This window comes from Anarrhichthys ocellatus, unplaced genomic scaffold, assembly GCF_004355925.1.
Source record: "Anarrhichthys ocellatus isolate YVR2014 unplaced genomic scaffold, GSC_Weel_1.0 scaffold11, whole genome shotgun sequence".
Lineage (NCBI taxonomy): Eukaryota > Metazoa > Chordata > Actinopteri > Perciformes > Anarhichadidae > Anarrhichthys > Anarrhichthys ocellatus.
The window spans coordinates 8,900,502-8,923,723 of record NW_022280041.1 but is presented as its reverse complement, the minus strand read 5'-3'; the positions used below and the strand labels follow the sequence as shown (position 1 = coordinate 8,923,723).

At 43.1% G+C, this 23,222-nt stretch overlaps 1 protein-coding gene across 3 annotated transcripts in view; it reads left to right on the top strand.

Moving 5' to 3' along the window:
- The window catches only part of pcxb (pyruvate carboxylase b), a 268,431-nt gene that overhangs the window by 16,604 nt on the left and 228,605 nt on the right, over positions 1-23,222 (top strand). For all 3 annotated transcript variants that reach the window (XM_031851254.1, XM_031851256.1, XM_031851255.1), the window contains exons 7-9: positions 1,961-2,078; positions 3,629-3,696; positions 5,733-5,816. In XM_031851254.1, coding sequence (XP_031707114.1) covers positions 1,961-2,078; positions 3,629-3,696; positions 5,733-5,816 — 270 coding nt within the window. The remainder of the gene's footprint in view (positions 1-1,960; positions 2,079-3,628; positions 3,697-5,732; positions 5,817-23,222) is intronic.

The following is a 23,222-nucleotide window of genomic DNA, read 5'->3' as shown; positions in this document are numbered from 1 at the left end:
AAAACTGGGCCAAGCAGGTCCAATAATACCATTTCAACTTCCATGGTTCAATGGTAGGGTAATTAGGATTTTCTATTACAAAATATTGCAAATTGTGAAATAAAACCGGAAATCTCGCCAGAACACTGATACACGAGAAAGGGGTTTAATGTCCTTGTGTGGATGATTTAATCAAAAAAATGTGTCTCAAAGGGAAAATGAACTGCCGCAGGCTCAAAGACACCAGGAAGTGGCAAGTTTTCAAACTCGGCCTTACTCACTGATCTACGCAAGCAAAATGTAGTCACTGAGCCTCACAAGTCAACAAACCATTTGAAAGCGTGACCTTTTCTGAGTCGCACCCCGGTCTAATTAATTAGTTGTTGACATTTATAGTCGTTCAGCTGAGTCACAGGGGCCTCGGCGGCTCCTGCTAATACGATGTGAGGAAATTGTGTAGAGGTTTCTCTGCACTGCTGGGACCCCGACCAACAATGCATAGGTTGCCTTTGTATTCCATTAAGGCCAGCTCGTGGGGTCATTTGTATGCAGAATAACCAGAGTGAGCTTGACTATCCGCAACATATTGTAGGTGGAGATGTGTTTGTTTACTGATAAGCAAGGCGTAATTAAAGGTTTATTTGTTTAGGGTTTGACGTGATGTGCTTTCCCAAAGAGTAGGAGAACAGGAGAACGGCACATATCAGAGCTCCAGTGACCAACACTGACAGACGGACCCAGCGGATGTGGAGGGAGTGCAAATGGAATTCAGCCAACTTTAGTCTTTCAAAAAGTCATTTACAGAAATGGAGCTGCATCAGTGCTTTGACAAGTTTGCTCGGTGTGCGACTTCAAATTACATCGCCGACACTTATAATTTAGTGCAAGTTGTATGTGTTGTTTCAAGTTGCTTTTTATAAATGGCTATTTCATTATGAGGGTTATTTCTTCAACAGTTGTAGAAGCCATTGTTTTCTGACCATAAACTGACGACTGTAGACATTCTACTTTGTCAAGTGCTTATGTAAGTAAACACTAGTTTGTGTTGTTTTAGGTTAGCACTTTGCAAACCCGTTCAATCATGAATCCAGACGATGGGAGAAAGGAACAGAGGGATTAAGATTGCACAGTTGATATGTAGTATCTCTGGAAGTTAAATATACATAGAGCCCTGTTGGAGTGCCCTTCCTGTGTTCATAGACCTAGAGTTATGATACAAAATCATCATTACTTACTGTAAGCCAATGAATAGACCCCTGTGAGTGGAATGCACGGTACTGCATCTAATGAGTTAGTGCCTGATGGCACTATCTCCTTCCTATTGGTGTCCATCTGGTCTGATCAGATGTAGGACAGTTTAGAATCATTTTTTTTTTACACAGTGGTACAATCTCTGGTCAATCGGTGAGATTCACGCTTTCCTTTCACGCCCGTTTTTGGTCGAGGTTTGTGAGAAGCTTGTTTTTTGCCTCCAAGAGCCTCTTCTCTCCAGGCTCTGAGACGACAGATGAAGATGGGCTTGTGTGTTCTCTCCTGGGGGCGTCATGGTGACTCGGTCGTTCCCCACTAGAGGAGGCTGGATGGGCGTCGCGTCACAGACTGACAAAAACAGATCGTGTCATGACCCCCAGCGTGCTCGCTCATGACCTCCCAAAACCGGGTCCCAGAGATGTCATGTAGACTCTTGCTCCCTTAGGGGGGTGTGAACATTTGTGTCAAAAGAAAGGAAACAAAAAAACCTAAAGACATTTGCGCATCACATGTGAATGACAGGGAAATGAATGTCGGACAATAAATGTGTAAATATAAGTTATTCTAAATGAAACTGACTAACCGAGATTTAAAGGATTTTGAAATCTCGTCTGTGCTGCACCAAAACCCCCTTAAAAACCCCACCAATCCTCTGCTGTGACTCTCTTGCTTCCTGAATAGCGGCACTAAGTGAGACGTGTATGGATTTCTTTTCTCGTCTGTTTGTCAGGAACTTGAGGAGAATTACCAGCGGGCCTACTCTGAAGCCCTGTCGGCGTTTGGGAACGGAGCCCTGTTTGTTGAGAAGTTTATTGAAAAGCCGAGACACATTGAAGTACAGATCCTCGGTAAGTGCATTTACGACTTCCTCTTGTGTTTGCTTCTAACTATGCGTCCGTTTCTTTTGTTTATGTGAATTGATCTAAGTTCATTAAGGAAGCACAGAAGTCCTTGAACTCTGCGCTATTGCAAAGGAAGAGAGAGACGGCCGAACAATGAGTGAACGAGCTTTATTAGCCAGCAGAGGATTCTCCAGCAGCCATTACTTCTCCTCCACAGAGCCAACGTAACTCTACTACCGCTCAATATTCTACAACAGAAAGTCAACACTGACACTTACAGGAAGTGTATCTGCACTTTGAACATTACTGTACGGTGCATGTGAATGCGTTCATGTTCTGGTGTGCATTACTGTAAACGTTTATCGGGCGTACGTCTGTCTGTGGGTCGTGTGTTTACGTCTGTGCGTGTTTCAGTGTTCACCGTGTTGTAGTTCTCCGTGTGAGGGATTTTGTGAATTACCTGTTAAAACCGTGTCATTGCCAGCCTGTTGTTTTTTGTTTGCCTTCTCTCTTATCACACCTCCCTCCTTCACTTTCAGTTCACTGTTTTTTCAGTCCCCCCCCTTTTTAAATCTTCCCTTGTTATTTTTGCCCTCCTCTCTCTTGTTCCTCTCTCAACCTGCCCCTGTCTCATTTAGTCTCCTATGCCTTTGCGTTTTCTCTCAACTTTCCTTCAGCCTCTTTTTATTGTTAGGCTTTTAAACACAGTGCGATGTAGGCGATCTGTCAGGTCATACCGTGTGAGGCGGGTCTCATAGGTGCTTGGTCGCAATCCGTGTTTGACTATATATCAATTTTGATGCATGTTAGATTGAGCGTTAAATTGTTGCGCTACAAAGTAAAAGGGGAAAAGAATGTCATTAACTCGCAGTATGACTTTGCCCTGCTGTCGTATTCAAAATTCAGCACAAAACATAGTCTTTGGCTGTAGTGCTGGCACTGTTTTTAAATTAAGTCAAAAATGGGACTTTTACAGTTTGCTGAGAGCATCATTTTTAATAAACACAATATTTTGTGGGGGCTGTGCTTACATTTTATTTTTATTATCACACATTTTCCCGGCCAGTCTTTTGCTGGACTCCCGGCACATTAAAGCACTTACGGGAAAAAATCTGTGATAGTTGAAGACATTTAAGTCTGCTGATGAAGGGAGCCTCAACTGTGGCTTCTGAAAACACGACGTACATGTGGTCCAGCTAGCAAGAATGCTACCAAAAAGAAGCCCAACGATGCCTCCGTCCGTCACATGGACATTGCCTTGCAGGCCGGAGCAGATTGAACCATCTGTCTTTTCACACTGAAGATGTCTTTTCATGCTCCGTACAGATTTGTTGGTTTGAAGCCAGCACATGTGTGAATAGGTGCTGCAGGTTGAGTTGTGTTGACAGAGCTCTAAAGGGGCCATCGGTTGTACTAGAGTGCACCAATACATGTTTATTTTACTCCCCCCTTTTGTGAATTCAACCACTCATTTTCTCAACACCCCTGATCATTCTCTCGTATTCTTTTGTTATTGTCATTTTCTCACCCACTTCTCTCTTTGTCTCTCTCCCCAGGCGATAAATACGGTAACGTCGTCCACCTCTACGAGAGAGACTGCTCCATTCAACGGAGGCACCAAAAGGTGAAGTCCACGTTTTTTTAAATTCATCCAACCCAATTTAATGTTTGAGTTTATTTCAGATTATCTTCATTGCATTGCTGCAGTGTTACGTAGATTAGCAGGAAGTGGATGATTAAACAAAGGTCGTAGGGAGGAATCGCACCCTCGAGCACGGCGGTCTACTGAATACACAAAAGGCCGTAGTGTTTTATTTCCCTTTTTATATTTAGGGAAACAAGCCAATTAAGCAACACATTAATAAATATGCTAGTCCTGATTATAGCGATGATTATTATGGCACTGGTGGCCCTGGCTATCATGGATATCCTGAGCAGCAGGGAGAATTGTGTACCAATAACGGTTAGCTAATGATAATGCTGGGGGATTGGGAGTCTTAGCAAAAACTGCAGCAGCTACATAAATTCCACCAAATGAACAAAAAGTCTTTCTTTTTTTTAATGGCATATAATATGAAATTGATTGTCGTTCATTAGCTGGGGCTGTTTGTCCTAGTTTCTTTTGGGGCTAGTTATTCCGGCATCACCTGATTGTCAAAATAACAAAAAGGTCTGAATGCCAAACGAGAGGGAAAATTGAAATAGTCACTCAATATAACAATGCTTTCATCAGAGGAAGTTGATTAACAAGTGTAATATTTCATTACGTATTGTCACCTCAAAGCGCTTTCAATCATGTCTTTTCATCACTTTCTTCCTTCCCTTTTAATCAAATTATAGATGATAATCATATTAGCGGCTCTGTTGGTGCCAGAGCTGCTGCTCTTTGATTCTGTGAGACTTAATCTGCCTTTGCCCTTAATCTAAGATCTTTTTGAATCTCAGAAACAAGAATAGTTGCCTGTTGAAATAGATTAGGGACGGTAGAGCGCAGATATTTTTAGCTTTTCTCTGTCTTGGAAGTGCTATTCATACTTGGAGAGGGTTTTTTTGGGGGGGGGGGGGGGGACATCATTTGATGTAGTTTTTTTTTTTTTTTTAAAATTTAATTTCTTTTTTCTATTTCGGCCACGGATCACGTTGTTTTGCACTGGATTCAGTTATTTCTTCTGGATGGGTTAACTTGTTGGATGCAGTGGAATGAAACCGATCTGCCTCCAACATGGCCGACCCCTCCCACCCAGCAGCCAATGAAAGGCTGAATGTCACTTCAAATGATTCACTCCATCTGTTCTTCTGAAGCTAACGTGACACGTACTGTATCAAACTGATGGCTGCTTTAGGCAAAATGAAAACAAATTATGGTATTTACTAAATGTTGGTAGGAAGCCAACTGTAAGTTTCACTGTCCGTTTTAAGGACCAGTAGTAAACTGGGAGACATTTTGAATAGTTCTATCTATCTATCTATCTATCTATCTATCTATCTCTCTCTCTCTCCCCTGTGCTTGACCCGTGCCAAATGGCAGACGGAGCAGGTGAACATAATGTATCATGTTCTGCTACAGAAAGGCCAATGCACTCAGTGACTATTTTTCCAAATTGTGTTTGCATTGCAGTTACTAATGGCAGGGAGCCCTCAAAGAATTACATCCATTAAATGAAAGTGATACAGGCTATCTTAAAACACTGTCTATTGGTGATGCGGGTCAGCCAGGTTTCTCTCCAAAGCTTACTAGTAAATATTACGGGTTTGGACGGGCGGGTCAAGGATTGATCGCTTTCAGGTAGCTGACTAACGCATGTTTCTGTGGGTTGGGGCGGTTCGGATTGGCGCTCATAGAGGGGTCGGGTGAATGCGGGTATTAAAAAGCACTGACCCGCGCTTCACTACTGTCCGTGCCTTTTTAAAATTCAAGTTTCCTTTCAATGATCATTTGAGTGCTGCTTTTTTAACACATCAGACCTCAAACGTCCAAGAGAATTAGTGCATTTCCAGCGTTGGTGTCCAAACGAATTAAAAACTGACAAGCTGTGTTACCCAGATGCTACCATGATTGTTCATAGTTGACAAAGCTGTTCAAGGGGCAGCATGTGTAGCTGTTGAAATATGTGCATCTATCTATCCGTGTATTATAAACAGACTGCTGTTGTTTTGAAGGTGGTGGAGATCGCTCCTGCTTTCCAACTGGACCCTCATCTGAGAAACCGACTTCACGCTGACGCCGTCAACCTCGCCAAAAAGGTACGTTAGTGTGTTTTTGTGTTGACGCCAATACCAGTCAGCCACAAAGCTCTTGTGATTTCTGCTGTTTTTTATTTTTTTCATTTCAATGTGATGCAGGCATTTCCCCAAGGTTCAGGATGCACTGAAAAAGGTCCTGAATGAATGGAGAGAACCCCTACTTAATCATGTTTTAATCATTAAGCATACAAACGAATAGCTGTGTATTTAAATATAGATAATATTCATGTGGCTGCGGCATGATGGTGAGGAAGCTTTTTCACTAAGAAGCAGTATTTCCTCTTAAGGTGTCAAGGCAGGTGTCGGGACGTTGACTTTGCAGAGTTTTGACCACTTGTTTGAAAAATGGCTCACTGCAACTGAATAAATAAAAGCCTCTCTGGCGAGGACGCTCAAGCATCGGGTTGTATTTAGGAAGTCTGAGCAAACCCCCCTCCCCCCCTCGATGCGATTCATTTTCTCCGTCTGTAACCGGTCTGCAAAACCACTGGATTCTCCGCAGGAATGTTAATGCGCCATCTACTTGTGATTCAAATGAAGGGGACATTAGTGCTGTGCAAAACCTGTGAAAATGAAAATGCAATTTAAAAAATGGGTGGAAATAGATGTCAACAGTGCAGACAGCAAATGCAATTCTAGAAATGAGTGTTTGAACAGTTTTTGAGTGCATCTGTCGAGACCAATTTTATGATTATTGTCACCAATTGTGCACTCTGCTTCGGTTAAAAAAAAAAAAAAAAAAAAAAAAAAAAGCAAGAAAGCTCCCCTTGTATTTAGCCTTCTGAAAACAGTTATATCACAGTCGGTCTGGCTTTAGTGTTGCCGAAAAGTTGGCTCAACTACAGTATGACAGCATCACTTAAAAGTCAAGCCTCATGTCTCAGAGGAGATTTCAGGTAATGGCCTTTTCAGGTAATGGCCCAGTTGAGGAATGGATAGCGGGGAAGAGGAGGCTGGTGCTTTGCTAAAGAAATGACCTTGATGATACTGATGGAGACACGGTTATATGAGAGAGAAACTTTATGCCAGACTCATGATGCGACCTCGCTTCAGTAGTTTACTTTGTCTAAGAGCGGCAGCAGCTTGCCATGACTTTTCCCTGCACATTTTTATGTCGCTCCTTAAACGACAATGTGCGGACGACTGGTGCCAACAAGAGTACAGCACGCACTCTTGTACGCTCACGCACACGCCCGCTCAGTGTTCTTGAGAGGACCTCGATCGACGCGGTACAAAGGACGCATTACAAGCTCCATCACGTCTGTGCGAGAGCGCTCGCTGTTGACGATTGCCGGAAGAAGATTTTCCAAACCTTCAATTCAAGATTCAGTAATCGATTACCAGAGGCTGGTATAGGACAGCAACTTTTTACAAGCTCGTTGCTTGAATACACGGGAAAAGACCCTAAAAAACCGGGTGGAAGGTACGATAGAAAGATTATCATAGACTCATAATTAGTAGTAAGACGATCATTTTCTTATTATTAACAATTATGGAAGGACAATAAACAAGGTACAGGCTTTTTGGGTGAAATTGCAGATTACTCCATGAGATCTCTGCATGAACAGTAAAAGCAGAATCTCTCAGAATCTCCGGCACCGGATTGGTCCTCTCAAGCATGGATGGGTATCGTTAGGATTTTCTCGATTCTCATTATTGGTTCGGTTCAATACCCTTTTCTGTTCGTTTTCATTTCTAGAGCAGCAACAGTAATGTTTACCACAGCAAAGTCCCCATATAAAGTCATTCATATCTCAATGGAAACCATCTAAAATACATCACGTCATGACATCACAGCACTGAGTTCTACTTTGATTGAGAATGAAGAACACAGACATCAGTCAGCATCAGCCTCATCGTGTCCTTCTCCCTCTGCTGATGTGATTCACCGCCTGCAGGTAACGCTGACAGAGAGAGGAGGGCTGCTTTGTGTCAGCCAGCAGAGACGTTTACTAGAATTAGCCACAATTTAAGAGATGTGCCAAACCTGCTAAACAGTTAGACTACATTCAGACAGCTGTTGTTTTAGCTTGTTTGTAATAATTGGCTATTGGCTAATATCACGGTGGTGGATGAGAGACGGTACAGATTGAAATTTGGCTTTTCTACATGTTTATATTGGAGGAGCTCAGCCCTGACACAGAGAGCAGAGGAGATGCTGCGGTGTGATGATAAATGACTTCAGAGCTCATCAATACTTTATCTTTAATCCCGGGTTTCGGTACCCATCTCATGCTCACAAGTACGAGGCATTTATAAGAAGTCTCACACACACAACTGAAGGATCAAACCTGCATCATTTGCAGATTATCACCAGGGGTCTCACTTTCTCACAACCTCATCTTCCATTTTTCTTGTTCCAGACACCCCCTCTCCCCCTCCCTGCCCTCCTGTCCTTGCATTCCCCTGCTATGTGTTGTGATTGCATTTCACATTGTGCCAGTCCCCACTTCCGAGCTGAACCCAGCTCTCACTGCAGGTACTGAAACCTGCTCCCTAAGCAACGGCGGGGCTGAACTTTGGTACTTAGTTGGGTATTATTAACGTGTGTGTGTGTGTGTGTGTGTGTGTGTGTGTGTGTGTGTGTGTGTGTGTGTGTGTGTTTGTCGCAGTGAGAGTGAGACATCTATTTTTAATGTGTTCCATAGGTCCTTATAGAATAGGAAGTGATGGAGACGCGGTTATTCACAGTACACAAACACGCATTACCAAGTACGTGGTGTTATTCTCTCTAAGTGGTCAGTTCCCCACACTTTGCTATTCTTGTGAAGACGGTCGGTTTCCAGTGTGTACACAGACAGATATTCAGTGAGAGTAGAAAGACACACTGGATGATGCACGTTCCCCACATTATGCACCATCTTTCTCCTACACCCCCGCACACACCTGCTGTTTCTCGGCTCCCGTGTGGTCCTAACGGGCGGCCCCCGTAGCGCTGCCGGTCATCTCCCCGTCTGCTCGTATCGCACGTCTTCCGTTATCGGCAGCCTCCATCTGAGGAGCGGCGCAGTCTTTGAACTCGCTGCAGGCCGACGCGTCTCCTGATGGAGCGTCCCAGAGAACAAAGTTGCCTGACGAAAGTTACTTCAGCTCCCGGTTGAAAGGGTTTGCGCTCAGAAGTGGCTTTCAGAGCTCACGGGTGAATCCGATGTGTTGTCAAACTGCCCACTCGTGTGCTTAAAACAGCTGAGTTTGTGTATTCGTTTGCGAACGGCTTTGTTTCTCCTCCGGCTGCCATGCCTTTTGCTTTGTTGTCCTCGTGTCTTCAGGAGAAAGATCTATGGCTGGCATTTCATTTAACCGACACGTGCAATATCTCAGCCAGTCCTGATTAATTGTATTAATGACGCGCCTCACTATAGCAGTGTGAGCTTTTCATAACCAGTGATTGGACCACAGATTGGGCGCCTCATTGCCTGTTCATTCATCCACAACGTCTGCTTCTTAATACCTCTGATGTCTGTGTTGCAGCAGTTGTATCGGACATTTTTACATCCGCAGTGTGTGAGGAGGTTTGAATGCAGCAGTCCGTCGGAGATTAAGCTGCAGATAGCAGAGGCCCCCCCCGTGCTTTGTTTTTGCTTGGTGAGCATTAGTTTTGAGGTTGAGTACGCACTTCAGGCCTAAATCCCCCTTTCTCAACCATCAACAAGTTGCCCATGCTGCTTATGAGGCACGCAACATCTGTGCTTTGTTTTTCTAGGTTTGACTTCATAGATTTTGCCAAAAAGTGTAATCAACAACTACCCACAATGCCATTGCAGGTCTGTGCTGTAAAACTCCAGCCGCCTGCTGCAACTTTTATAATAACATGCCATTAAATGGTGGTCACGGGTCCTTTTTTTCTCCGGAAGCAGAGAGTTTCAAGATGCATGTCTAGGAAATTGGTTTCATGCCACTCTGGGAGCAAAGGACACTTTAATAAATCACTAGAAGTTTTTATGGGGGTTGGCCAGCTTGTCTACTTCCTGTGGTCTACAGTCTAGTTGCAGTCAGTTGCCCAATGATATTCAGTTGGACATGTTTCTTTTTTTTTTTTTTTTTTTTTTTTTCAAATTGCTTTTAGTTTTCATTTTGTGTGCATAACATCTAAAGTGCTACATCGTGACGTAGCCCTGTATATTTCAGCAAGCATAATGCATTTGGGTCAGTTGGCTCATTTGGTTAATTATTCACCCTTCTGTGGTAATTAAACAAACCGTATAATAACAGCAGATTATGCAAAAGCCCTTTTTTTTTTTTTCTGGCCAGATCAAACAAATGGATCCACGTAGGTGCAGATCTGTTCCTGTCAATATGGTAGTGTGAGTGTGTCTCTGGTTTGGTTGGTTCTCGAGGTTTCCTTTGTTGTGGAAATGTTTTTGTTTATACTGCGTCCCAATCTCCAGATACAGCAATGCAACCCTGTCTTTGGCCATAGTTATTTCCTGTGTTTCACTGTCTCACCCACACTTTGGGCTTTTTCCAGTGAATCTCGGAGCTGTCTTCATGTTTCAGTTTGGCAACACGTTTCTGCCCAATGTCCGAGCCGCTATATCGGGATTTGGCAAAGCTAGCTGCAGTGAAGGATTATAAGCAGAAAGGAAAACGTGAGTCTGTGATCCAACACGATGAAGCTTTTTGAGCCGATGTAATAGATGTTCTTCTTTTAATGGTTTGCACCTGCTTGATGATGCACCAGTGCATTCGCATGTTTGAAGGACAAAACGAGACTTGCAGTTAGCACACCTTGGAATAACAGGCACACCTCATTAACTATTAGCCTTAGCATGCAGGTAAGCTCACTGTAGACGTCTGTGGGCATCAGTCTAATTGGCTCAACGTTTGTCTCTGTGTGTGTGTGAGAGGAAAGACAAGCAGGTGTGTGTTTATAGGTGACTTCAATGTCAGCAAGGCCTCACCGTCTGCCATTTTCCTTTCATGGCATATTAATGGGTTTAACCTTAAGACAGGGAGGAGGCAGCGTTTAACACGTTGTGCTGCTGTAATTAGGAATTCACTTCTTGTACTTGTGTGGCTGAGGAGCGCTGACAGTCGAGACTTTGTTGCATGTGACATTGCATGTGATGCAGCCTCATCTACACCGTTTCGTTTCTGTTTTGGTTTTTCTTTGGCAGAGAACATTGAAGCTGGGCCAGTAAGTGACGCTTCTCCCCTTTTTTTGCGCTCCCACGAAGCGAGCGGAGCGGCAGAGGGCGTGAAATTCAAATTATTGCCGCTGTGTTTTAAGAGTGAGATGGAGAGAGGAGAGCAGGAGACAGAGATTTGAAAGCTGATGATTTGAGGGGAAGCATCATTTGTGATTGAGTGTTTTTTTTGTTTGTTTTTTCTTTAAGAGAACCGGGGAGAAATAATTTGTCGTACATTTTCAGTCCTTTGCTCCTGTCTGCCGGCTCGTTTTCCCACCATCCCCCGAGAGAGCTGCTACTCCAAAGCACCCTAATATGTCTGCAACTCATCAGCACTCTGCACGTCACGCACTGCTAAGCCCATTCGTTCTTACTGAAGATGTAGATCTTCATAAATGTGTCACAAATGTAAAGGTTGAACTGCTGTACATTGTAGTTTTTAGTTAACATTGGTCAAACAGGACTGAATTAAGTTTGGCTGCACAAAAAGTACTTGTCAGTAGAATCAAATGAATTAAAATTGGGTGTGCTTAAATGAATAAATATCACGTTGTGAATCGAGTGCTTGCATTAAGCATTTTTGGACGTACGCGTCTCCAACCGTTAATGCAAAGTGCTTTCCTGTGACCTTGAAAAACATGGAAAAAATGAATCTACGTGAATAAAGGAAAGGGATGTCTCTCTTCTGGGTGCATACATTTGTTTAAGACAAATTTGTGTTGAAATTTGCGTGAAAGCGTCTGCGGCCTTAACGAAATAATGGCTCTTACTGTGTGTTTGTGAGTGTTCAAGACAAACTCGCGTGACATCAAATGCTGCTTTGGGTATATATCCGTCTTTGCTACCGTCTTTTGTGTGTGTGTGTGTGTGTGTGTGTGTGTGTGTGTGTGTGTGTGTGTGCGCAACACACATCTGTCAATCCACCAAGGGTGATAAATGTGAAATTAGTTCTGCTGTCAATCACCTTGGTGACAGTGGGTGTAGAGATGACATGCTCGCAGTGGACGGACACACACACACACACACACACTCTACACAGATTGACTCTGGGTCCCTGGAGGTGGTCAGTGTACTGTAAACATTATTGCGACTTCCAGACTCATGAACTGTATTTGTGTTCCCATCTCTGACTTCGAAGCCAGCAGCGCTTTTTGCCCTGAAAGCATATTTTAATATTCTATCATGAAAACCAGCATTTGGAAATGGGCTAGACGAAAAAAAAATGTTCCTCTCCTTTTCCCAGTGAGCTCATGAATCAGTCGGTTTCCCTTTCTCTAATTCAAAATGTATTTTCTTGCCTCATGTTTTTCAGCCCTTCACTATTTATCTTGTCTCCATCTGTTCCCGCTCTGTTCTCTTTCCTTCCGTGGTTCTTCTTCGTGCCGTGTCGCTCTCCTCTTTCATATTCTCTTCTCTTTAGAGTCTAAATCTACAGTTGGCTCCTTTCCTCTTTGTCTTCTCTGCTGCTCAACTTATATGTTCTCATTTGTCATCTATTTCCCCTGAACTCCTTAAGTTACAATTACTATAGGAGGGTCAACAATGTCAAAGTAGATGGATGGAGGATTTTTAATTGGTCTTCAAAGGGACCGAAGACCAAAACAACTTACTTGTGCCTGAGTTGTAGGCACTCTAACCAAGGAGTGATGTTTGATTCTCAGATTGATTACTATGCATAGTTTTAAAGGCCCCAAGAGGTAAAACTATCAAGTATTTCTCAAATTACAGAAACATTAGAAAGAGAAACAGTTTGTGGAGCGAGAAATATCTTGTTCAGAGTCATCTTGTCACCATTTGGGGAGTATCAACACTCGGGTTGTGTATTACGATATCAGTGTCAAAAGTTATGTGCAAACTCCGGCTGCGTACAACTACTACTACTCATAATAATGTAATAATCATGACAACTTAATTTGTATACTGCCTTTCATTCATAAAAAGCAGTTTAAAGGTGCTTTTAAGTATGATAGTAAAAGCAACACACAACATAGATCAAATACAGAGAACAAACAAAGTTCATAAAAATGCAATAAAGGCTACAATGAGAAGGCAGAGGAATAAAAGTAGATTTGATAGTCGTAGAAAAAGATAAAAACTTACGACATGAACTAAATGCCTGCCTGAATAAGTAGGTCTTCAGTTGTTTTTAGAAGTGTCAGCAGAGCTTGCATATCTAATGTGGCTGTTCTAGAGTCTAGGAGGAGAGTAGCTATGAGCATCTCCCCCAAATCAATTCTGTGCGCTACTTCAGGCACAGTTAAGATACCAGCTCCTATTGGTTGATAAGGAATTAAAAAACCAGATCAATCTGCTGTATCATTAAAAGCTTTGTATGTGTGTAAAAGACACTGAAACTCAACTGTAAAAGAACTGGGGAGCTAAAACAGGCATGATGTGGTCTCTCTTTGTTCAAAGTCTCGGTTCTTAACTAGTGGAGGTTTTCCTATTATTGGTAGGCCAATGAAGAGGGCATTACAATAGTCCAACCTGCCAGTAATGAACGTATGAATCCATTTCTCAGCATTCTGCTTTCTTAAGAACTGCATAACTTTGGCAACATGTCTCAGGTAGAACACTGCTGTCTTGGTCACTTTGATAATATGTTCATCGCTTGATGTGTGACATCTCCACATCATGGAAATCAAGTTATTACCACATGCACAAAAACATTGTCTTCAGTCTAAAGAATACCATACATGTCAGCTGTGTGCATGTAGAATAACATGTTTCCTGGGGCGTGTGTAATGTGGTGCAGGAGCCTTGCATCTCAGGGGTGACATTGGCGCTTGGTGATTGGACGGCTGCTATTTTGAGCGTCCGCGGCGTGCATCCTCACGCCTGCAGAATCCTCGCGCGCTGAATGCGTTTGTCCATTCAAGCCCACGACCGAGTGCGATATTGAAATAGGCAGTGCTGCTCATGAACGTGTGTAGTTCATCAAAGTGTATAGAAGTGTGAGTTTTAAGATGAGACTTCTTGGGGATGGAGTCCCCTGGGGCAGGAAAGGCAGCCGTATGAGATGAGCTAAAAGGGAGGCAAAGATGGAGGATGAGAAAGGGATGGAACGTAAAGCACAAAGCGGAGAGAAATGGACGGAGGGAGCAGGAAAGGATAACAAGATAAACCTGCTCTTATTGAAATGGGAGACAGAGTGTACAGAAACCAAGTGAGGTGGTCAGAGGATGCAGGGACTGAGACAAAAGGAAGTGAGGCAAAGACAAAAGAGAGAGGGGAGGTATTGATTCTTTCTGCCAGCTGGGGGGGGGGGGGGGGGACTCAAGCCAACGGTGCTTTCTGAAATTAGAGCCAAGGGAAAGGTGGAAGGATGGAGGGAGGAGGAAACTGGTGGGAGAGAGCAGCAAGCACGGGGCACTGTTTGTACCACATTATGCAGCAGAGAACAGTGAAAAGTGCACGCTCATGAATAATATATGGTCACAGCGGCGGTTGGTACAGAAGCAGGGTAACTGTACTCAAACTGCAGGGTAACTGTACTCAAACTGCAGGGTAACTGTACTCAAACTGCAAAATTCACTGTGTTGTGTTACAGCATCGGAGAAGAAAAGCGATGTGAAATGGCGATAAAACAAACTGATGTGCGTCATTTACGCAGGTGAAATCAAAACTAGGGGGGGGGGGGGGGTGACATCCCGCCTACAAAGTGACCGTCTAACCCAGGGGTGTCCAAACTTTTTTCAAAGAGGGCCAGATTTGATAATGTGAAAATGCCCAACGGCCAACAGTCCCTGCTGACATTATTTTAAACAATACAAGTAGCCTATACATACATTGTTATTTAATCATTTTATTTTCAATGACAGCAAACAGCAATGTAACCAAATGTAAGCAGCTATAATCACTATTTTAAAGTGATTAGTGACTCATCTAAAATATTTAAAAAAGGAATAACTTCAATAGAATCATTCTATACACTTCTTTACATTCTATTAGAATGTAAAGAAGCTACATTGTTGCCTTTTCTTCCCACAAGAACGTAATTTTGTCAGGTTGATTAAAAAAATGTCACTTTACTTCCTGACATTATTGTTACTTTACCGCAGGGGTGTCAGATAACACAAAGAACAAGCAATCTAAAAGCTAATTACATAGAAACCGATCAATGTTCTCACCTCAAGACAATCTTAAATATGACTTAGTGAGGGTAATGAAAAGTTGTCTCACATTTAAGTTCAACACACATGAAACAGGCTAACGAAAAAAACTCGGTCTTCTTCTCGGGGCAGTTATGTTTTCTGCTATTTTCATAACACAATCTTTGACAAACTCACCTTCCGTAAAAGGTTTGTCATGTTTAGCAGTTAGCATGGCCACTTGGTAGCTTACTTTGATGATGTTTTCATGTGAAAAGGACCGCTGCTGTGTGGCCAAGTTATCTTGGAGTTGCTTCACTTTTCTAGCACGGTCGCTCTGATAGCTTGTTGTAGCATTAGCATGTTTGGTCTCGTAGTGTCTCTTTACATTATATTCCTTAAACAAGGCAACAGTCTCATGACTAATCAGGCAGACACAGTTGTTTCGGTGAAAAAAATATTGCGATCTCCACCTCTCCTGGAAGCGGCGGCCCTCATTATCGACTTTGCTTTTTTACCTGCCGTAGCCATGACAGTTCAAGGGTCAGAGCCAATGTCAAACAGCCAGACAGTTACAGAGTGGTGCTGCCACCATGAGGTAAAAAGAGGAATTGCATGTTGAATTTGTATGATTTATTCATTCCGTTTTGACTGTGCTGGCGGGCCATACATAATGCATTTTAAGACAGAAGGTGCGGGCCATATAAAATCTGACCTCGGGCCGTGATTGGCCCGCGGGCCGGACTTTGGACATGCCTGTACTAAACAATCAAAGCGCATCAGATGCCAGTCGGACACAAATGATTGGAGGAATGTTGTCTCAATTACCCACTGGACAACACTGGCAAATGGCAAGTTGAAATGGCCCTAAAGGCAATCACGGGTCAAATGACGGCAGTAACACGTTTAGAGTTTTGGTAAAAACAAACAAAGTGCTTTAAACGGGGACAGTAACGCCATGCTTTGCTCTGTTGTCTGCACCTTACGTATAGAACCCCGTTCACGTCAGGAAACGCACAGATGTGAATAATAATGGTGGCGTTTAAGTTCATTTTACTGGCGGACTTAATGAAACGGAGTCATTGTAAATGTAATGAGCCAAACCTGCGCTTTTCACGCAAAATATTTTAAAGGGATCATAAAAATGTGCTGCTGCTGCCGGTGGGAGGCTCGGTGGCAGTTTTTAGGGAGTTTATTTTAGTTTCTGCTGCACTTTATCCACAGATGCCAGACATAAACATTCATTTTATATAGTTGCAGAACTTAAATCAGGAGGAGCTGGCAATGTAGCTGCATTGTTTTACCGAATACTCCATTGTGAGATCTGTTCTTCGAGCACAGTGATCCATAATTTGACGTTAAACTCTGCCGTCAGGGCGTCCGGTCTATTTTGTAGATTTCTAATTGGATTAACAAGCGATGGCTTCTGCCCAAAATACATTAGTCCCAGCCTACTGACGGGCACGCTGGGCTACTTTTTTGGCAGAAGGCTTCTAAATTGCGCCGTGGCTTGTAATGAAATCGTCAGCGTCACGTTGGGGGTGTTGATTCCCTGTCGGGCCTCATTTTCGCAACGTTGACGACCTCGCGCTACTTTATTCCCTGTAAGGAATCCTAATGATGTAAAGTATATCTAGATGCGTGTCCTGCTTCCTGCCAGCTCTGTCCTCTGAGGACTGGGAGAAGATACGAGGAACACATTTTTGCAGAGAAATCCTCCAACGCAAGCAGAAGAATTGCGGCCATAATGTGCTGCAGCGTGCAGTAAAAAATGGGATCTCTCTGATGAGGAGAGATGGAAAGATGGAAGGAAGACTATTTGCCTTTGGGGAAATTAAATTTGAAAGACAGGACTTTTTTTTTTTTTTTTTTCTGGTGCGTTTTGACTGAACAAACGTTCACTGGAGCACTTTCTCTCTGTTCTCACCACAAAGTGTGAGCACTGACTGAATGAAACCGAAAAACAGGCAACGCTTATGTTGCATCGAAGAGGAGGAAGAGAGGAATGGGAGATGCCCTTCCTCCCCCTCACTTGCTCTCTCCTCCCTCACCTCTCCTTTTAAGTTGTATAAGACAGCAAAAGCTGGTAATGAAACTGGATTAGACACACACACACACACACACACTCTCTCTCACTCACTCACTGGCATCAGCAGTTTTCCCTGTTTAGTGTGGCTCCCTGATTATGCACATGGGATAAGACTTCAGTCAACTCACTTCACCTTCTCCCCTCTTGTCTTTCTCTTACTCCCTCTCTCTTACCTGTGTTACGTTCAGCGTCTCTGTATTATTCTATGTTTACCACCACTTACACACTCTTATTTCTGTCCTCAAGACGTCTCTTTCATTCATACTCTTGCGCTCCATCTTTCCCGTCCAATCAGCCACTCTCTCCTTCTTTCTGTGTTGCTCTTACTCTGAAATGTAATTTTAGATTCTTTTAATTTTATTTCCTTTTAATCTTGATGGACAACTACATTTTTCCATAACAAGCTCTTTCAATTCAAAAGGAGTGTGGATAAAACAAATTAACACACATTATGCCTGCAAATGTGTTCCAAATGACGTGCGTGATTGTTAATTAGACGCCTTCTTGATGATTTATTTTCCTGTGAAAACTAAAAGGAAAACAATTGATACGAATATGGAAAATCATTTAAATTGTAAACCATTATAGACTTTCAGTACGATATTGGGATTATTGTGTATATGAACTAGGGAAGTTGTTAGTCTGATTTATACAATATTTTATTCCCAATTCATGTCCAAAATAGATTTTTTGACTATTTTCTGATGTATGGAGTGATGGGAAGGGGTATCCCCTTAATGACTGAGCAAACTGTAATGAAAAAGCAATAGTAGTTTAGTGAGGTAAGAGTGGAACACGATTCACTGCATAAAAGCATGCTGTATATGACATATACATGTATAGACATCTGGAAAAAAATATTGATTACGGTCATATAATCCAGTCCCAACTGAATTTCAGTTCTGTTCTGCATCGGATTGTCTACGGGTTCAAAACAAACGCACACGTGTAGGAGACAAGAAGTGATGCTGATACAAACACGTGCTCACTCAACTGCTCTGACAGAGAGCGAGGACGTGGAAGTGCATTCAGCCTGTGCTCGCCTGTGGGCACACGACAACATGAATTCGGGGATCGACACAAACGATCACATGCATGCTGTGTACACATACGGGGTACATTACACTGATGTGTTAAAAAAAAAAAGGATACACATTCTCACGTGGAAAGGGATTGACGCAAGGCGCACAAATACAGGTCACGCATGCATGATTAGGAACAAACACAAAATCATCCCTCCTTGTATTTAAAATTTTTTGGCCACTCTTGTCTTTCCTTCCCTTGTGTGTCCTCTGTTCTCTCTCTCGCTCTCTCTAGTTCTTTGCTCCCTCTGGTTGTGGCAAATGCTGCAGTGTGGGTGTCTTGGCTCAGAATACATCCAAATCTTAGTCTGACACAAACACACACGCTCGCACGCACACACCAAGCAATGTGTGGACACATGCGCGCCGCTGCAGTCTTATGAAGTCGGAAAAACCCATTTCTGCCCTGACTACCTTTTTGGCAGGAGTGAGAATGAGGGAGTGAAACGGGGAGATAAAGGAGGGCGGGGGCGAGATGGAGGAAGGAGTGAGATGGAGGGAGGTGTGCTTGGAGTGAGCACGGGAAAAAAGAAATGGCATTTGGCCTGATTTTTTTTTTTTTTTTGGGTCCAAGTTACTAATCGTGTACCTCCACAGAGAATAGATTGAAGTGCGTCTGTGATTCAGTAGACAACGTGTGTGTGTGTGGTCATAGCTTGTATTTGTGTATAGGCATGTATGCGCCACGCCTTTGTCCAGCTGTGTGTGTTTCTGGATGCTCTTTGATCATTAGGCAGCTGTATTCACTTCTGCTTCAAGTAAGATGTGAAAAGAGGGATTTAAGAACAGTGGGTCGGTGATGGGGAAGGGCAGCTCCTGTGGTTATTTGAATTCACCACACGCTCATCACTGTATGCAATATCAAGACTCGATTCAAGTTTTTACTTTCGCTCAACAAAATCAGCGTTTGGCTGCAGCGTGTTTGGAGAATGATTATTCTTTTAAATGTTATTTACCACCGATTCTTGATTACTTGATGGTTCGAGCGATCGCAAACTTAATTTGAATGTGGAAGTTATTAGATTTGAGGATGCAACTGGAATGGAGCACTCGGTAGAGTACAGATTTGAGTGAATGAGCTGAGGCGTTGCAATCAGCTGTGTGTGTACTTCTCACTGGTGTGGCTTTTTATGGATCTGGTATTTGGTTGATAAAGTAACTGGATTCGCTCTGAGGCTAACTGTCTTTTCTTTAATCTGGTCTCTTCTTGTATTTACTCTACAACGTGTCAACAAGTTGCAATCAGTCGGTTATACAGCAATATCTTCCTAGTGTTAGCAAACGTCCGCCACCGTAAGCTACTCGTACCAGAACGAGGGAGAGGTGAGCGACACAACTCGGGGAGTGCATAAAATGAAGTAAAGTTAGATTTCAACAGCTGTATAGTCTCACTTTAATGCCCACTGTCAACATCTAAATGTGATTTTCAGAGATTGTTTTCACAGTTTACCAGAAAGCGTTTGTAATCCTTTTATGTGTTGTTTAGGGTACCTGCAGGTGTAACAGCAATGAAATCCGATTACTGTAATACAATTAAACGTAACCGGACAGTGTGAGGCGGCCACAGTGGCACTTTGCCTCCGTTAAATTGGTCGTAGCAGCATGAAAGCACCGCTCGTGTAGGAATAGAGGTGGCAGATTGAACAGTGGGCAGAGAGGAGTAGATGGGGAGGGGGGGGGGGGGGGGGGGCTTGTGCAGTAAAGGGGCAGAGAATCCCAAAGACTCTTATAAAACACTCTCGTGAAGAAGTGAGAGATGAGGAATGAAATATGGAAGGTGGAGCTAGTTGTCTCCAGCTTTAAATCATTGGAGGGCAGAGTGGAGAGAAAATCCATAAAACAAAATATAACTTTTCCTGAACAGCAGATTAGTTGTATTTCTTTTTTTTATGGCGATAATACCCTATAGACTTAAATGTCTCCAAGCATTAAACAAAAAAGAAGGTATATTTTTGACCTTTTTAGGCCTGGTTGCGGGGATATAAAACCAACATTTTTCACACATGCAAGTCAGCTGTCAGTGACATTTGATAAAAGGCCAAAGTTGAGGAGAAAGGCGAAAGAGACTGGAAACACGGGAGGAACGGTAAAGATTATGGGACCAAGGAGGTGAAGGAAAAGTAGAGAAAATACCCCCACATACACACACACATACGCAGCTTATTTGAAGTCATAAAATGTGACAGTTTGAGTCGCCTTGCTGACGGTGAATCAGCCCACAGAAAATTTCTCTGACCTGTGCTGTGTTATTTTGGGAAGCTTCTTCCTTTCTGTCCCTTCAGTACATCTAAAGTTATGGCTGCACTTTGCACTTGATGGCTCTCTTTTTTTTTTTTTTTCTAATTAATTGATAGTAAACATCAGATTTTATGAGCCCACAATTCTGTTTGTCCACATGTGGACGGTAAATTCCCGTTAGGTGTCTTTTGTGGCTGTATTGATTTAAAATCTGCCTCTCCATCGCTCTCCCTTCTCTCTCTCTGTGTGTGTGCGTGTGCGGGCGGGCGGGCAATGCTTCCAGACTATGTACAACTCCCATTACGCTGCCGCCTGATGGCCTTGCAGCTTCCATTTGGGCCCCAGGATCCGTCTGTAATGTGAGAAAAATCGACTGAACGATATATATTCTTCTTTTTATGTCGCTGCTGATGTGTCACACGCACGCACGTTTGTCTTACAGCTACAGATTTGTTTGTCATGCAAATAGCGGCTTGAAAGCCCAGAAATAATGCAGAACACAACAATGTTTATTGCAAATCTCCATCAGTGCATCTAAAATTCATTTTAATGGCCATACACACTTTTTGTCTGATGCTCTATAGCAGCCCTCTTAAAAGCTCTTAGTCCTTAAGTAATCCCCAAGTAAAAAAAAATTACATCCACGTCCATTTACTTCCTGTTAGACGTGCACCTCGGTACATAAATATGATAGCTTTTTTTTTTTTTCACTGCACTGAATGCAGTTGCATATAGGTAAAGTAAAGGAAGTTAAATACGCACAATGAGAGATAAAATACATGCCTGAAGTGCAGCCTAATATATTTATACCTCTATTACTATCTCTTATGCGTAAAGAAAATACAATCTGTGAAATGTCTCGAGTAAGATTAGACGCATGAATCCACCAGCGTCTCACACACTCCATGTGTTCTTTGTCTGCAGTTACCGTGCCGTGCCGCTCTACACCTTTTCGACTCTGCTGCTTCTCATCGGCCATCCTTTCTTCACTCTTACATCACATGTTTCGGTCATTTTTCATCCGCAGGCTTGCTACAAACACGCCGTCAGGTTCCCTCGCTGTAGATCGAGATGTACTTTGATTTTGCTTCTCGGTCATTCTCTATTCATCTCCGTGTCTTTCTCTCAATCTCCTGCTCCTCGTAGTTTCCCTCGCTTTGTCTCCGTTTCCCCCCTACAGCCATCTGCTCCATTCACCGTCAACCTTTCCTCATCTCCTCCCTTCTTTTTTTGTCTTTCCTGTCACTCTGCCCCATCGATGCGTCGCTGCTCTGCCATCTGTCCATCCGTGACCTTACTCTTGACTCTCTTTTTTTCTTTTCTTTTACTTTCTAGACTGTTCTAGACGTATTATCTGAAGGCTTGCCAAACCTGGAAGTAGAGAAAGAAGAGAGTGTTGAAAGTGGAGCAGAGGCCAACTGCCACTTACAGAAGAGGCGGCAAACTCTTTTGAAATGTAGCCGCGTCGAGGAAGAGAGGGGGAAACATCTGAAGGGAGACAAGCTAAGGGAAGGATCAGAGCGCGGTGAGGAGAGAGGGAGTGGCTGTCACCGCAGAAAGAAGTGGTTTATTTGTAGAATATACGGGTAGCCTCAGACGGGGTTACCATTTTTGCGAGCTACTGAAGGTTTACAGACGGCGGCTGTTATGTGATGTAATGAGTGAGGATGCATCCCTCCAAGTGAGGGGCCCCGGGTCTGACCTCTGACCTCTCAGGCCACGGGTAAACATAACAAAGCTACTCTACCAATAAGAACTTTTTGAGACGCTTGAGGATCCGCTATAATTGGGATTATTATAGCTTTAGTAATTCATTTTTACGAGCCGTGCTTGGTAGGAACGGCCATGTTGCTTATGTCAATCTGCCACTTTGGTGCTGACTGAAATATCAAAGTAGAACAGAACAGATCTGCTATCGATCAAAAGATTCTGATGTCTTCCAATAAGACTTAGTCGTGTGTCAGTCATATTATGAGATACAGCGCACACTCTTCTTTCCTCATTCGTATGTGTGCTGCGCTTTGGACACTTTGTGACGGCTTAAGCAACAAGGGAGAGAGCATAGATTGCCATAATTTAACTATCGCACAGCTGCAAACACATTTTAAGCGAAGCTGTGGTGTTCTGGTCCCCAAATTGAGAAGCTATTAAGCGTGTATCATGTGATACTAATCACCACGCTCGGCAAACACTTGCACACGTGGGGTAATTTCGGCATCGATTCAGGAGGGAGTCTTATCCCGTCTCAATGTCTGGATGCAGGATCCTCTTGAGTGAAACCTCTCCCATCAGAATATTAACAATACGCGACAATGTGTTTCAGACTTTGTATCCCCGGCTTCTTTTCCTGCAGTATTTGCAATATGTTTGTTTTCTCATTACAAATGTGATGACCAGACATCCTCAAATCCTTTTTGCATGAAAGTGAAGCGGGAAGAGTGGGAAAACGGGATATATGGATATATGGAGAGAAGGAGGTAGGATGACCTGAATCTTAATCACAAGAGGGTAGAAGCGACCAGTGTGGAAAATGATGATTGAAGAGGGGAAAGAAATAAGTGATGGACTTAAAGCCTGCAGAAGATATGAGATGAAGGGATGAATACATGAATGTGTAAACGGATGGAGGGATTCCGGTCAAGCTCCTTTCCCATTACAGCTGGGATGAACATGTGGGCGCATACGGGACTGCCTGTGTGTGTGTGTGTGTGTGTGTGTGTGTGTGTGTGTGTGTGTGTGTGTGTGTGTGTGTGTGTGTGTGTGTGTGTGTGTGTGTG